Here is a 12871-nt window from a genome sequence, read left to right as displayed (position 1 = left end):
GAGACACAGTTCTGACAGCACTCGTATTTTTGTCATATAACCAAAAATCAGGCTATTTAGAAATGAAAATTTTGATAAAAGACAATAGGCAGGGCATGGGGGCATTTCAGAGCAAAAAGAGACACTGGGGTTCACTGGCTCACCCCTTCAGTTTGGAAGGATACTTGACTGGTCTGGAAGCCCCTAGAATACCCGGGTCAGGTGCTGTTTCTCGGCTCCTGCAGCTCCTCCCTCCATGTGACACTGCCCCCTCCCCCCAAAAACAGCAGCCCATTATCACATGTGGTGGCAGTAGGTGCATGTGACTGTTGTTGGTCTCACTGGGAGTGGTTCTGCAGAGGAAGTGGGACTGAGGGGCTGCCATGCTTCTGCTGCTCTCTACTGGGTCCACAGCACCACACTGCACTCTCCATCCAGAGGCAGCAGCAGTGTCCCAGAGGCACACAGAAGGTCCAAGATGCTATGCTCTGGAGTAATGTCATGTCTCTTCTGCACAGGGGAGAGAGCCCTGGAATTTATTAAGTACCCTTGTGCCAGGCACATAGTAGCTTACTTATGCTTTACATAGTGGCTCGTTTAATCCTCACAAGGACCCTACTGGTGGCTGATTCTCCATTTTCTAGGGAAGAAAAAAATGAACTGATTTTTCTCAAATTCCTGTAATTAGGAAATTAAGAACTGAGATTCTGTATCAGGTTTTTCTGCTTTAAAGTTTTTTATATTATGAAACAACTACCATATGAATACCTTCTTAATATAAAAATATACAGGGACATCAACTATGCAAAATAAAGCACAAGTTTTTCTTTTTTTCTATTCCTGCAACCCACTGTCCTACCCCCAAGGAACCTCTGTGGACCATTTGGCCTGAGCTGAATCCTTCCAGATAGTTTGTTCTGTGTAAACACACACACACACATACACACACTCGCATAGCATAAAACAAATACAGATAAACTTAAGACCTTTTCTACTAAACTGTAGTTTCTTTATTATGAAAAATAAAGAATTGCTGTTACAATAAGCAATTACATGTGTCTTATTTGTAAAGATAATGCTTGCAATCATTTAACATGTATCGAGTACTTTCTGCATGTCAAACACTGGCCTTGGGTGTTTTGCCTGTATCATTTTTTGTGTCCTCGTCAGTAGGCCCATGAGTCAGTCAACCTTTGCTGGTGAGGTCTGAAGCACAGGTCACATAGGTGAGAAGAGGAAAGTGAAAGCCAAGCCAGAGTTGTGGCTCTGGAACATGTGCCCTTATCCACCCACGCTGGCTACAGAGTCCTAGAGAGTTGGGCTTGTGGTGAGAGATGAACTTGTTCCCTTTAACACCAGTCATCATTGCGTTTTTTTTTTTTTAATATATAAGGGCAGAGTTAATAACTCATGGTGGGCATTACAGGTTTGAAGGCTGCTTTTGCCCAATTAAGTTTCCTTCCCTTTTTATCTTTCACAGACGTTCACCCCAAGAGCCCCTTGCATGGACAACTGTAACTCAGCATCTGTTTCCTGAGGACCTGCTGATCCACTGAAAAGAACTGAGTCCCTCAGAGACATCACTGACCTGTGGTGCCACCTGGGTGATTCCAAGGAGCAGCTCAAGCTGAGAGTGGCTGGGATAGAAAGGAAGCCGGGAGGTATGAGTTCCTTTCCCTATGTGACGCTTCCTTCATTGGAAAGATCATCTCATTAAGGAAACCTAGGATCACAGCATTTTTAAAGAATCTGTGTTCAGCCCTCTATTGATAAATGATATATAACTTACTCACACATCTATTCAGTCCTATACTGTGCCTGACACTGAGCAATTAGAGTTGGTTATAAAAGGAATAATAGATGTACTGGGGTAGGGCAATCTTGTACCCAGAGACTTCAAAACATCCAGGGAAGGAAAAGCAAAAGGGTGGTTCTTACCCTGCTCTTTCTACATTCTCTCCACTTACTGAAAGGAACATTCAAAAAACCTAGAACTAAGGATACAAATTTCCTAAAATGTGGGTAGGGAAAGTCTAGTACTTCATGTTCATGGCAGGACTTGGGATGTCTATCAGGCATCTTACAACGTGTTGGCCCCCTTCCCCTCAGGGACTCCGACATGACCAGGAAGATCTTCACAAACACCAGGGAGCGCTGGAGGCAGCAGAATGTCAACAGTGCCTTTGCCAGGCTGAGGAAGCTCATCCCTACTCACCCTCCAGACAAAAAGTTAAGCAAGAATGAAACACTTCGTCTGGCAATGAGGTATATCAACTTCTTGGTCAAGGTATTAGGGGAGCAAAGTCTCCAGCAAGCAGGAGTAGTGGCTCAGGGAAACATTCTGGAACTCTTCCCCCAAGAACCCCACCTGCCGGATACTCTGCTGGGTGACTGCAAGGTGCCCTCACCTGGCCCCAGTCACCACGTTCCCTAGAGTGGCCCTGACAGTCATTGCTCAGAGCAGTGCTTGTTCAGATGTCCCTGGGGGCCCATAGCCTTTTGCATGTTCCAGCATAAACTTGAATAATTCCTGAGGTGGGAATTGAAGTTTCATAGGAGGTGGCTCAGGGGCAGCTCAGAGAGCAGTCCAGAGGCTGCAAGACACATGACTGTGGACCGTCCAACCCCTGGGGCCTCACATAGATGTTTGGGGGCAAAACACCGTCACTTAAAAACTAATTTGGGGGCCACTGGTTTATTAGTGTCTTTCTCATTACAAGGAGTTTTGTGATAATGAATCTTCAGGTAGATGAGTTGAAAATGCTTCCTTTGGAACATATTTTAGAACTTATTTTAGAAAAAACAGTGTATATTTTGATCAAGAATAAATGGACTAAGTCTTAAGGTTGGCAAAGGAAAGGATCGTCCTGCAGAAATCAACCTGGAAATTTGTGGGAATGTTTATGGGAAAAAAGGCCCATGTGGTGTTGAGGATTATAGGTGGGCAGCAGATACACATGAAAGGTTCTGTACCCTTTATCTGTATGGAAATGTGAGGTGTGAACTGCATGGAACCTTTCATCTATATGTTCTCTATCTCGACAAACAGAAGATAATACCAGGAGGCAAAAGTCCTTGATAATTTATGAATTGGAGTTTGTAGTTTTCTTAATGCAGTATAATTAGCTGAAATAGGTTATTTAACCTCTGTTCCCATGTCAGGTACTAAAACTTTGAATTCGGTCTGAGTTCCTGCTGATTGGAGACTTGTTAAATTCAATTATTATTATAAAAGTCCAAACATCACCATTTAGTGACTTTTTAACTGAGGACTTAAAACAAAAGGTTTAGCGTAGACGATATAATTGTAATACCAGACTTTGATGAATTGATGAATTTGTAGTTTGCCATCCCTGCTGTGGGGCTGTAACTCAACCTGATACCAGGAGGGGTAGTGCTCACAGGTAGAAGAAACAGCCAGGATCTGGCAGAACTCACCATTACGTGCACCCTGAAGGTATGTGGGTCTGAAGATACATCCCGTAGTTAAGCCAAGACTGTGTTTAATTTGATGGTCTTGTGGACATTTTATTTCCCAAAGTTCTTGACAGTACATTGTTTTTAAAAGCTTAACCACAGATAGGAAGCTGATGGATTTGAGATTATGGGTTTCAAGTGTATACACAATCATGGACTTTAAATTTCCTGCCCTGCTATAAAGAAGATATTTGATTGTTGAAAGGCTGATTTATGAAAGGTTGATTTGGTGACAGAAGGAAACAGAATGCTCCACTGAAGTCTCATGACCCCAAGATAGGAAGGTCATAATGTCATTCACACATGCAGCACAGTTTATCAGAAGCAATACATTTTCCTTCTAGGTTCTGTATTTAAACTGCATTCAGTAAACTTTTCTTGGAACCTAGAATGGTGCAGGGAAACACATCAGCACTGAAGCCAGGAGATTTCCCTCAAATATTAATTTATCTCTCATGAGCTTATGTGAACTTCATTTTGTCCTGAAACTACCAGGTGACAGTACAGCTCAAAACTCTGATGACAGCTGTCAACTTGGTAGCATTACTTTCTCATCTGACACGAAGTCAAAAAAAAAAACACATTTGGCAGCATTTTCATATTAGTTTTGTTTTAATGTCTTGCCAAGGGAAACACAGAGGAACACTTTGCCTGAACAGGATTTTATTGCTGCTCTCAGAATGAGTCCCCTCTTCTGCTATTGGGACCACAGTCTGTGTGTAGCCGGCTTTGCACTGAAATATCAATGATTGGCTTCTGAGAATTCACAAGGTAATCCAGTTACCATTATACTAGTTGAGAGAGATAATTATCTAAAGAGACACTGCAGGGACTCCTTTGATAAAGGAATAAACATTTAAAACATTCCATGATTCACTTCTTAGGCTATTTCTTTGGCAAGCTTGTTTGGGTTTTTGTATATCAAGCTGTATTAGGTTAAAGTGACTCAAAAAGAATTATAGTTACATGTGGAGTCAAACCTTGGAAAGGGATCCATGGGACTGGAAGCAAATTTCAAAGGCACTCCACAGTCATCCTTGGTGCCTTGTACTTCTGGCTTGGTAATTGCTGTTATAAGAAATTATAGTTCAAACACACAAGAGTTCACTGATGCCACATTTCTTTATGGAGCATTTGAGCCCAACAGAAAAGTTTAGAATGATTATATAATCAATGCTACTCTGTTATTTGGGGGTGAAAAAGTGTTAGGTTTGCTATAGACACCACTGAAAACATTCAGGAATCAGGTACAAATTAGTCCATGGAGTCTATAGATCACTAGATTTGGCTAATTCTCTTTCTCATTTTACGGAGAAGGAAAGTTGAAAAGGGTTTTAAAATTACTTTCCACAGGGCACACAGACAATTAGTGGACACTGAGGACATAATACCAGGGCCCTGTGTCTGTGTCCAGACTTCCTACAGTCCTTTTCAGTAACCGAGTTTTTAGGCTTGCAAGTGGATAAGCACCTTATTGCTGTGCTCCTCTCCCAACAGTGTCAGTAATCTTCATGTGCCCTTTTATGGAAATGAGTTATTGTTCTTTGTAGATTGTGATTAGATGTATCAACCAAAGATTTTATTTGTTGATGTGTTTGGTGAGTGTCAAACTATTGATTATAATTAGCTATGTAACTATTAATTTATTGAAAATAAATTATTTAAGGAAAGCCATTGGTTTCTTTTTTCCTTTTAAAAAAGAATTTAAAAGGTTTACTAAGAACGTCACCTATTCTTTCCAACCTCTTGGTACTGACCTAGATTTGATCCCTCCCCCTACATTGCCCATTGTTTTTAGTGGAGAAAAAATCTAGCATCCCTTGATTAGTCTCCCCAACTCCTGCCTTCCCTCTCTTTTCACTTCATGTTTCACACAGCTCCCTGTCCTTCTCAAATCAAAGCTTGGACAAATCACTCTCCTGTTATCAAAACTTCAGTGTCATACCCATCAGATTGAGACAAATGCTATAACCCCACCAAGCAGACCCCCTATATCCTGGTGCTGCTGTACCCTTTCCTTCGCCTTCCACAATCCCATATCTATGTTATACATGCTAATAAGGTTGCTTCACCTATGACCCCCGAAAATGCCCCCCACTCTTTAATACCTTTGATTTTACTTTTGTGATTCTGTCTACATATGTGAATATTTCCATTCTCACTCACTGTGTTTACCTCTTCACCTGTACCTAATTCCACTTGTAAAATCTTCAAAAAACATAATCATCTTAAATGCTACCTCTTACATGAAGTCCTCCTAGATTTCCACCACTCATGCTGATTGTTCTGTTCTTAGAATCACCTCATGTGATTCATGAACCTTACTTCTTCTATACTGTGATACATCTGTGTATAATCTGGCCTCCACCAGCCCCAAGTTAAGAACTCCTTACAGACAGGGATAGTCTGATATTAACCCCTACAACAGCCCTGCAAGTGCCCTCACATTCAGAGTGAGGGAGCTATATGGAGATGGACTCTTTAAGAATATGCCTCTATCTTCTCCTAACACAGTGCTTTGAACTGAAACTGGAATGGACTGCATTTTCCTGAGAAATCTTTTTCCCAATAACTTCATTCAAGACTGCCCTTGTAGCACCTGCCTTATGAGGTTTCACCACCTACGAATGGCTTCAGATGGTCAAAATATGTATGTTATGCACAACTAGCTTTGTTCTTAAAAAGGCGTGAGATAAAAGGGGTCTGGAGAATGGACAGCTTAACTGCTGACCCATAGGCCAAAGGTTACTTAAAAGTCACATCCTTAAATAAAACCTTCAAAGACAAGGAGGGAATCTACAAGTCCAATGGCCATGCAAAGGGAGGGGTCTAAAGTGGCAGGTGTTAGGGAAGGAATATGGGAGATGAACATCATGAGAGATTGCAGGGATCCAGGCAGCCTGGCCTCTCCTGCACCCTGTCTGTGCTGCCGTGACCACGGAGGTCACTCTACACAAGGGAAACATTCCTTGTATTTGCTCTTTATTGTTAATGACCTATAACACATTGGTCTTAACGGGCACTAGATTTTACATAAATCTTGGGCTGGTAATTTATCTAGTAACATTGACACTAAGAATTTATTTCCAGGACTCAAGAACACCCTGGAGTCTAATGAAGCAAGCAGTTGAATTGTGTTTCCTGGATAACTTTTCTTCATACAATGCTATATTGTTAGTCTTATAATAGAGACATGTTTGTGTATCTTGTCTACCTAAGGACACCTTGTCTTACTTCCTTTTCTTCCATTCCACCACTCTATGGAGGGCATGTATGAAATCCAACTGTTTCAACCCACAATCTGAGAGAGAGAGGCTGTCAGGACTAGTTAGCTTCTCTGGCCTTCTCTTGTTCTGCTTCTTACCCTGTTTCATAGATACCAGGCTTCCAGCCCCCCACCTCATGTTTAAGGTGTTCTGCATGCTCACTTTGGTTTCCAGCAGACAGCAATTCCTTTCCTACCTGCCTCCCTAGACCAGATTTCTTTCCTAGGCTCCTGAGCTTTGGAGAACAACCTTGCAGTGTCTCCTTCGTCCCTCTCTGAGTAGCTGATGGCTGAAAGCACAGGAGGTAAAGAGGTTCCATTACAGAAATCGAGAAGGAGAGACCTATTTGTGGAGAGATAGGAAGACAAAGTAAGGAAAAGGCCACTCCTGGAGGTAGGATGCTGTTTGCTCTGTGTTTTAGTATCATAACCCATCTACGTGACTTACAGCATCTACAGGTATGAATATGGCAAGTTGGAAATGGGGAAAGGAAGTATAAGTACCCCGAGAGGGTTATTAATATTCCTTGAGAGTCTATTATGTGCCAGGAATTTTATCAATGACATCTTAGATACTTCTAATAACCACTTAATGGAGTTATTCATTCCAGTTTATAGTAGGGGAAATGTAACTTAAAAGACTCTGAAGACAAATCGAGACCAAACTGTGAGCAAACAGAACTAGCCTGACTCTCAGCCCCTGTCTGCCTTTCTGCATAGGCCAGGTTCCCTTATTCTTTGCCTCAAAGTATAGAAACATCCTGTGAAGAAACACCATGGCAAGTAGGTAATGGTTGAAATAATGAAGGAATAACAGTGTGGTAGGTGATCTGAGTTTTCTATCCAGAATAGTAGGTAGATAAAGGAAACATTATCCAAATGAAGTGGTGTGGGTACCATTCCTCTTCTCAGCTTTTAAACTATGTAGAATAGCTTTTTGGAAGATTGTCAAGAAACAAACATTCTGTACCTGGTCATAGAAGTAAATCACGACATAAGCCAGGCTTATGCTGGTCTTTCCTCTAGTCCCATAGAGTGGGGTATATTTAAATGTTCTCTAGGAATCACATAACTGGTGGATGTGTCCCCATAGCAAGTACAGGGACTCTGTCTCCGGACTCCTTCATCTTGGTGAAGGAGGTCACTTACTTGAAACTCAACCTGTACTGAACACAGAGATCACAGACTCTTTCCTAGTTTTCACAATAACAAAAGTGTCAGTTAAGCCTATAAATTGGCTCTAAGAGGGAATGGTGCATTCAGTTAAAAAAATAAAATGTTCCTGCATCACCTATTATGACAAGGTGATGGAGGGGGGTTGTTGTCTGGGTTCTAAGCACACATTTCCCCAAGGCTAAAACAACTACCACCATCTAGCTTTTTAAAAATCTTTTCCAGAAAAAAGGGAAAAAGATAGAAGCCCCATTCAGAAAGTTCTGAAATCAAATATCCAATGAACTTTGTTCCCTATAAGCAAACCCCTTATCAGTCTCTTGCAGAGATTCTAAAACGCTTATCCCAATAGACCAGATTACGGGGCTGACCCACTCTCCATGCTGAGTAGGAATCAAATGGGCATTCTCTTCTGTCAGCAACCCCCGGCTTTGCCAATCCAGATAAATCAATTAATGGGATGCAGAGCTGCCGTCTTGCCTTTCTCTTCCCCATGCTTAGCCCCAGCTCTCCGGGGCTCCTCAGTGCCCTAATACCATCTGAGAGTCCTTGTTTACAAGAGGGCTTGTGCAGGTGCGAGCTTTCAGGCCAGCATCACTGGAGCCATGGGTGCTCCCCTTTCCAAGCGCCAGGCTCCCCTCTTTGTGAAACACTTCTTTTCTCTGCTTTTCAGACCAAAGACGCCCCTCAGCAACTAATCTAATCGGATTATGCTAATTTGTACTTCATGAACCTAACCAGCATAACTAGATCTGCAGAAGGGCTGAGGCCAGGAAGAGAGAGACAACGAATTTGTCAGTGAACCTGCTCCCAAAAAGTGGAAAGAGAAAGCACATCTTGTGTTTAGCCACACAAAGCTGCTGCTCAGGGAAAACCCGTGGAGCTCTTGACGACGTAGAGTGTCCAGAGCTGTCTGTACTCAGGACAGAATGGGCAGCATGTAATAAGGACCGCAACCTCGAGGCTGCTTTTCCCTGTCATTGAGTAAGTTTCCTCTGGTTCCTCTCAATTTGCTCTACCCTTTTGGCTAATCAATATGTCAATTTGGAATCTAAAGCCAGGTGGGATGATTCAACAAACACTTATAGGCACCTATTATTCATTAAGGGTGACTCTTGCAGGGACGGGCTGTGCAAAGGCATCTATATACCTTTAAGTGTGGAGGTCCACAAGGGAAGTTATTTGAGGTACAGAAATTTGAAGACACCCCATGATCTGCTTTTTTTTATTCCTCTTTTGTCCTCGCTACCTCGTGTTTGCTGACTTTGTTCGTCAGCTTCCACAGAGAATTGTAAAAAAATAAAACAAACAAACCTTATGTTCCTATAGCTTTATATTTTATCCCAATATATCACATCACTATATAATTCAATCTTTATCATTATTATTATAATTCAATTTTCATTATACTATGAAATAAACTGGTATTTTAAATCCCATTTTCAAGTGTTGAAACTGGGACTTAGAGACACTGTATGATTCATACATGGAGAGCCCTCCAGTTATAAGTGGGCCTCAGATTCTGGATCTAGGGGTTCCTGGCCTCTGAGTCACCACACTGGCCCAGAGAAGGCGGAAGGGGACCGTAGGGAGCCAATGACTATCTTCTAGGGTTTAGTGTTACATCCTAATGAGCAGGGTTGGACACAAAATGTTAATGTTTTATACTAACAGCTTTGAACAGCATTGTGAAGCTGAAAAAAGTCATTTGAATTTTCAAATGGGCAAGTGGAATTGTGCAAGTGGAATAATCTAGCACTTGATAAACATCAGTTCATATTCAGGGCTTCACTTTCCTTCATGGTTCTTGTATACCTTATTCAGTCTCTTCCTGGGTCAAGAGATCAGTAAATGCTCCCAGAACTGATCTCTCCAGCCCATTCCAGACCCTGACTGACCCTTTCCTGCATCAGGTTCTTGCTGCTCACTGGCACTCGGCACTTCACTAATTATTGTCTGGGCGGTTGTGCTGTCGGGTAATGAAGCCCCAGTTGTAGACATCGTCCCTGGAGAGTGTCACACACCTGTCTCTATCACAACTTGCAGAGGAACGTGTCTTTCTCTTGTTCCAAAGCCCGCATTCCCTCTGGGATCTTACACTGAATTCCTATTTCTGATTTGAGAGACACTGTTCATTTACAGTTCATTTACAGAGCTGAAAAGATGGATTAGCCTGCAATTAACAAGTGACTGAGACCTTCACAGTTGGCCTGCTCATTTCACCATATCCCCCTGTCCACCACCCCTAAAATCATTTAGATATGCATTAATAACCAGATTCCATCAAAGGAAGGAAAAAGCCATATTCTTTTCTGCTAATTGCTCTGCCTTTCCCCTCACTATTATTGAAACTTGAAAATTATAGCTGGCAGACCAAGCTGGCTGCAAGATCTGCCACCTTCCTCAGGAATACCTGGATCAAAGAGCCTGTGCTGGTTATGTCCTTCACCGTGGTGGGGGAGTCTAGCTGTAACTCTGCTCCCTCCCTCTTAGCCCATCACCAACCTTGTCAACACCATCTACCAGGCCTCACACTGTAACACCCCAGAGTCTCTCTGAAGTGATGGGAACATGATAGTCATGCCCTTTCGCCCCCAGGGCACAGCATAGCATGACTGAAGAAATGGTAAGAAATGGACTCATTGCTGACAGGGATGAGTCCCTCTCCTGGGACCCCCAATAAAAATGTAAAAGCTGGCCCTCCCTGTTAGCTCAATAGGTTAGGATGCAGCATTGCAAGCTGGCCGCAGCCAGCGAGTTCAATCCCCCACCCCAGAATGACCCACATGGCACAGTAGACTTCTCCTAATCCACACGCTGCTCCCCTCAGCAGTGTACTTCATTGATCTGCTTGTTCTGCTCCCCACACTGTGTTTGGTGAATCCTCTCACCACCCTCTGACTTGCACCCCAGTTCTGTATGCATAAATAAATAAATCTGCTAAAAAAGTAAAAGCTAAAAAAATTGTTCTCATAATTTCATAGCCATAGATCCTCATTAGGGTGCAGTACCAGAGGGCAAATCACTAGACTGGAAAAAATTTGCTGTGTTTAAATAAAACATTAACACAAAAATATTAGTCTAACTGTAACAGGGTGGGAAAAGGGGTGGTTCCAGTTTCCCTGCTTCACTCAAGGAAGAGTGGAACTGAGCAGAAACTGGAGAAGGAAACAGGAAGGATGGAGGCCTGAAGGAGACCTGGAGGAGGCACATGGAGCAGAGAGACCTGTGAACATTGCACTTGCTTTTTCGTCCTGGACTGGGTGACACAGATGTGGGTGAGAGACCCACAGGGAGGTTCACTATGGCAGCTTTTATCTTGCTTTTGCTTCTTTTTCTTCTTCTTCTTCTTTTTAAGATTTATTTATTTATGCTTACAGTACTGGGGTACAGGCCAGAGGTGTGGTGAATGAGAGGATTCACCAGAAACAGAACGGGGAACAAAACAGGCAGATCATGGAAATACACTGCTGAGGGGAGCAGTCGGCAGGTCGAGAGATATCTGCTGGGCCCTGTGGGTCAGCTCCCTGGCCAGGGATGGAACTCGTGTTACAGTGGCCTTGGAGCGCCTCATAATGAGGTGCTTTAACCTGTTGCACCACCAGGGAGAGCCCCCATTTGCTTCTTCTGAGGGAGCAGAGAACTAGCTGGCTAGGAAGCTGGCCTGCAAGAGCTGGCTGCATGCTGACTGGCAACAGCTGTCCCAGACATGCTGGGCTCCTTCTGCCCCTTTCTTATGTGTCCCCACCAGCAGGTGCCTTAGACTTGTGGCAGGCTTTTTTGGACTCAGTAACCCTGCTTTGGGCCAGCCCTGTTTGGCTGGATGTTTACTCACAGGGGATGAGTAACTTTGGGTGCTTCATTTGGAAACTTTATTTTTTGTCTTTTTCTTTATTGCACACTAATTGTATTAAAGTTCCTTGCCATTAAAAGTCTTAAGCACTAGATATGTTTTGTCTTGATGCGTTGGGACCTATTTAGAAAAGGCAGATTTGGGGGTTCTGGGGTGCTCCTTGCCTTGCCCTTGTAAAGGTTTACAATTGAATCAAGATAGTTTTTGTCTGAAAAGTTTCCACCAGTAGTTGTAAATTAATTTCCTTATATGGTTGAACATCATAAGCTAATTTCAGACTCTGCTTTGCTAGGAGTTTAATGTTCATTAATGTAAACAATAATGAATATTTAAACACCTTAGCCTTCATGTTAATTTTGCTATAAATGGTCTTTTGCCACTATAATGGCACCCTATAGGATTTTTAGTACTCCAGCCACTTTCTTTTCTCAAATTCTCATAATGAAGTAATGGTATGAGGTTAGAGAGGACATGTGCTGATGTCTTGGAACTTTGCCAAGCTAACAGCCTTAACCCCAGGGAACCATGTACACAAACAGCTCCATGAGAAAGATGATTTCTTCATGAAAATGGTAGTAACATGGACTTTTTTTAAAACCTGGAAGATTCCAAAAATGTTACTAACATTAAAAAAAAACTTGGTGAATAGGAAATGTTATTATTGTACAAATTTAGATACTTTCTAAGATATAGTATCATGCATTATTATGCTAGAAAATGTATTACTGAACTAATTTTGGCCATTTTTCCTTGTGTGTTTTGTAATAGACCCCTGGATTAGTCAAAGCCAGAACCCAGAAAAATTAGGAGTAGAGGTAGAATTCCATTTATACTTCAATGTTTTCCCTAGGATCAGTTTCTTGGGCACCACAATTGGAAGTTACCAAGTGCAAATGCGAATGCAAATACAACATAAGAATCAAAGTCCTTGGTTGTATCTGGGATTAAATCCAAAGAAAGTAGACAAATAGAAAAGGTCAGAGGCTGTAACAAGATCAAGAGGGCAGAACAGGAGGTTTCAACCTTTATCCCTAATTTCCCCTAACACCCCAGAGAAACACTAATTTAATAAATATCCATGGATAAAAATACCTTTGTTAGAGCTCTGAAATATAGATGAGAGG

General features: G+C 42.2%; 1 protein-coding gene across 1 annotated transcript; it reads left to right on the top strand.

Moving 5' to 3' along the window:
* Positions 1 to 2098: 2098 nt before the first annotated feature.
* On the top strand, positions 2099 to 2413 carry TAL2 (T-cell acute lymphocytic leukemia 2). The gene has a single exon (XM_004677457.1). The coding sequence runs from the start codon at positions 2099 to 2101 to the stop codon at positions 2411 to 2413; it is 315 nt and encodes a 104-aa protein (XP_004677514.1).
* Positions 2414 to 12871: the final 10458 nt, after the last annotated feature.

This window comes from Condylura cristata, unplaced genomic scaffold (genome assembly GCF_000260355.1).
Source record: "Condylura cristata isolate star-nosed mole 26May11 unplaced genomic scaffold, ConCri1.0 scaffold00006, whole genome shotgun sequence".
Classification (NCBI taxonomy): Eukaryota; Metazoa; Chordata; class Mammalia; order Eulipotyphla; family Talpidae; genus Condylura; species Condylura cristata.
Note: the sequence above shows the minus strand (reverse complement) of the source record. Positions and strands in the feature narration are given on the sequence as shown.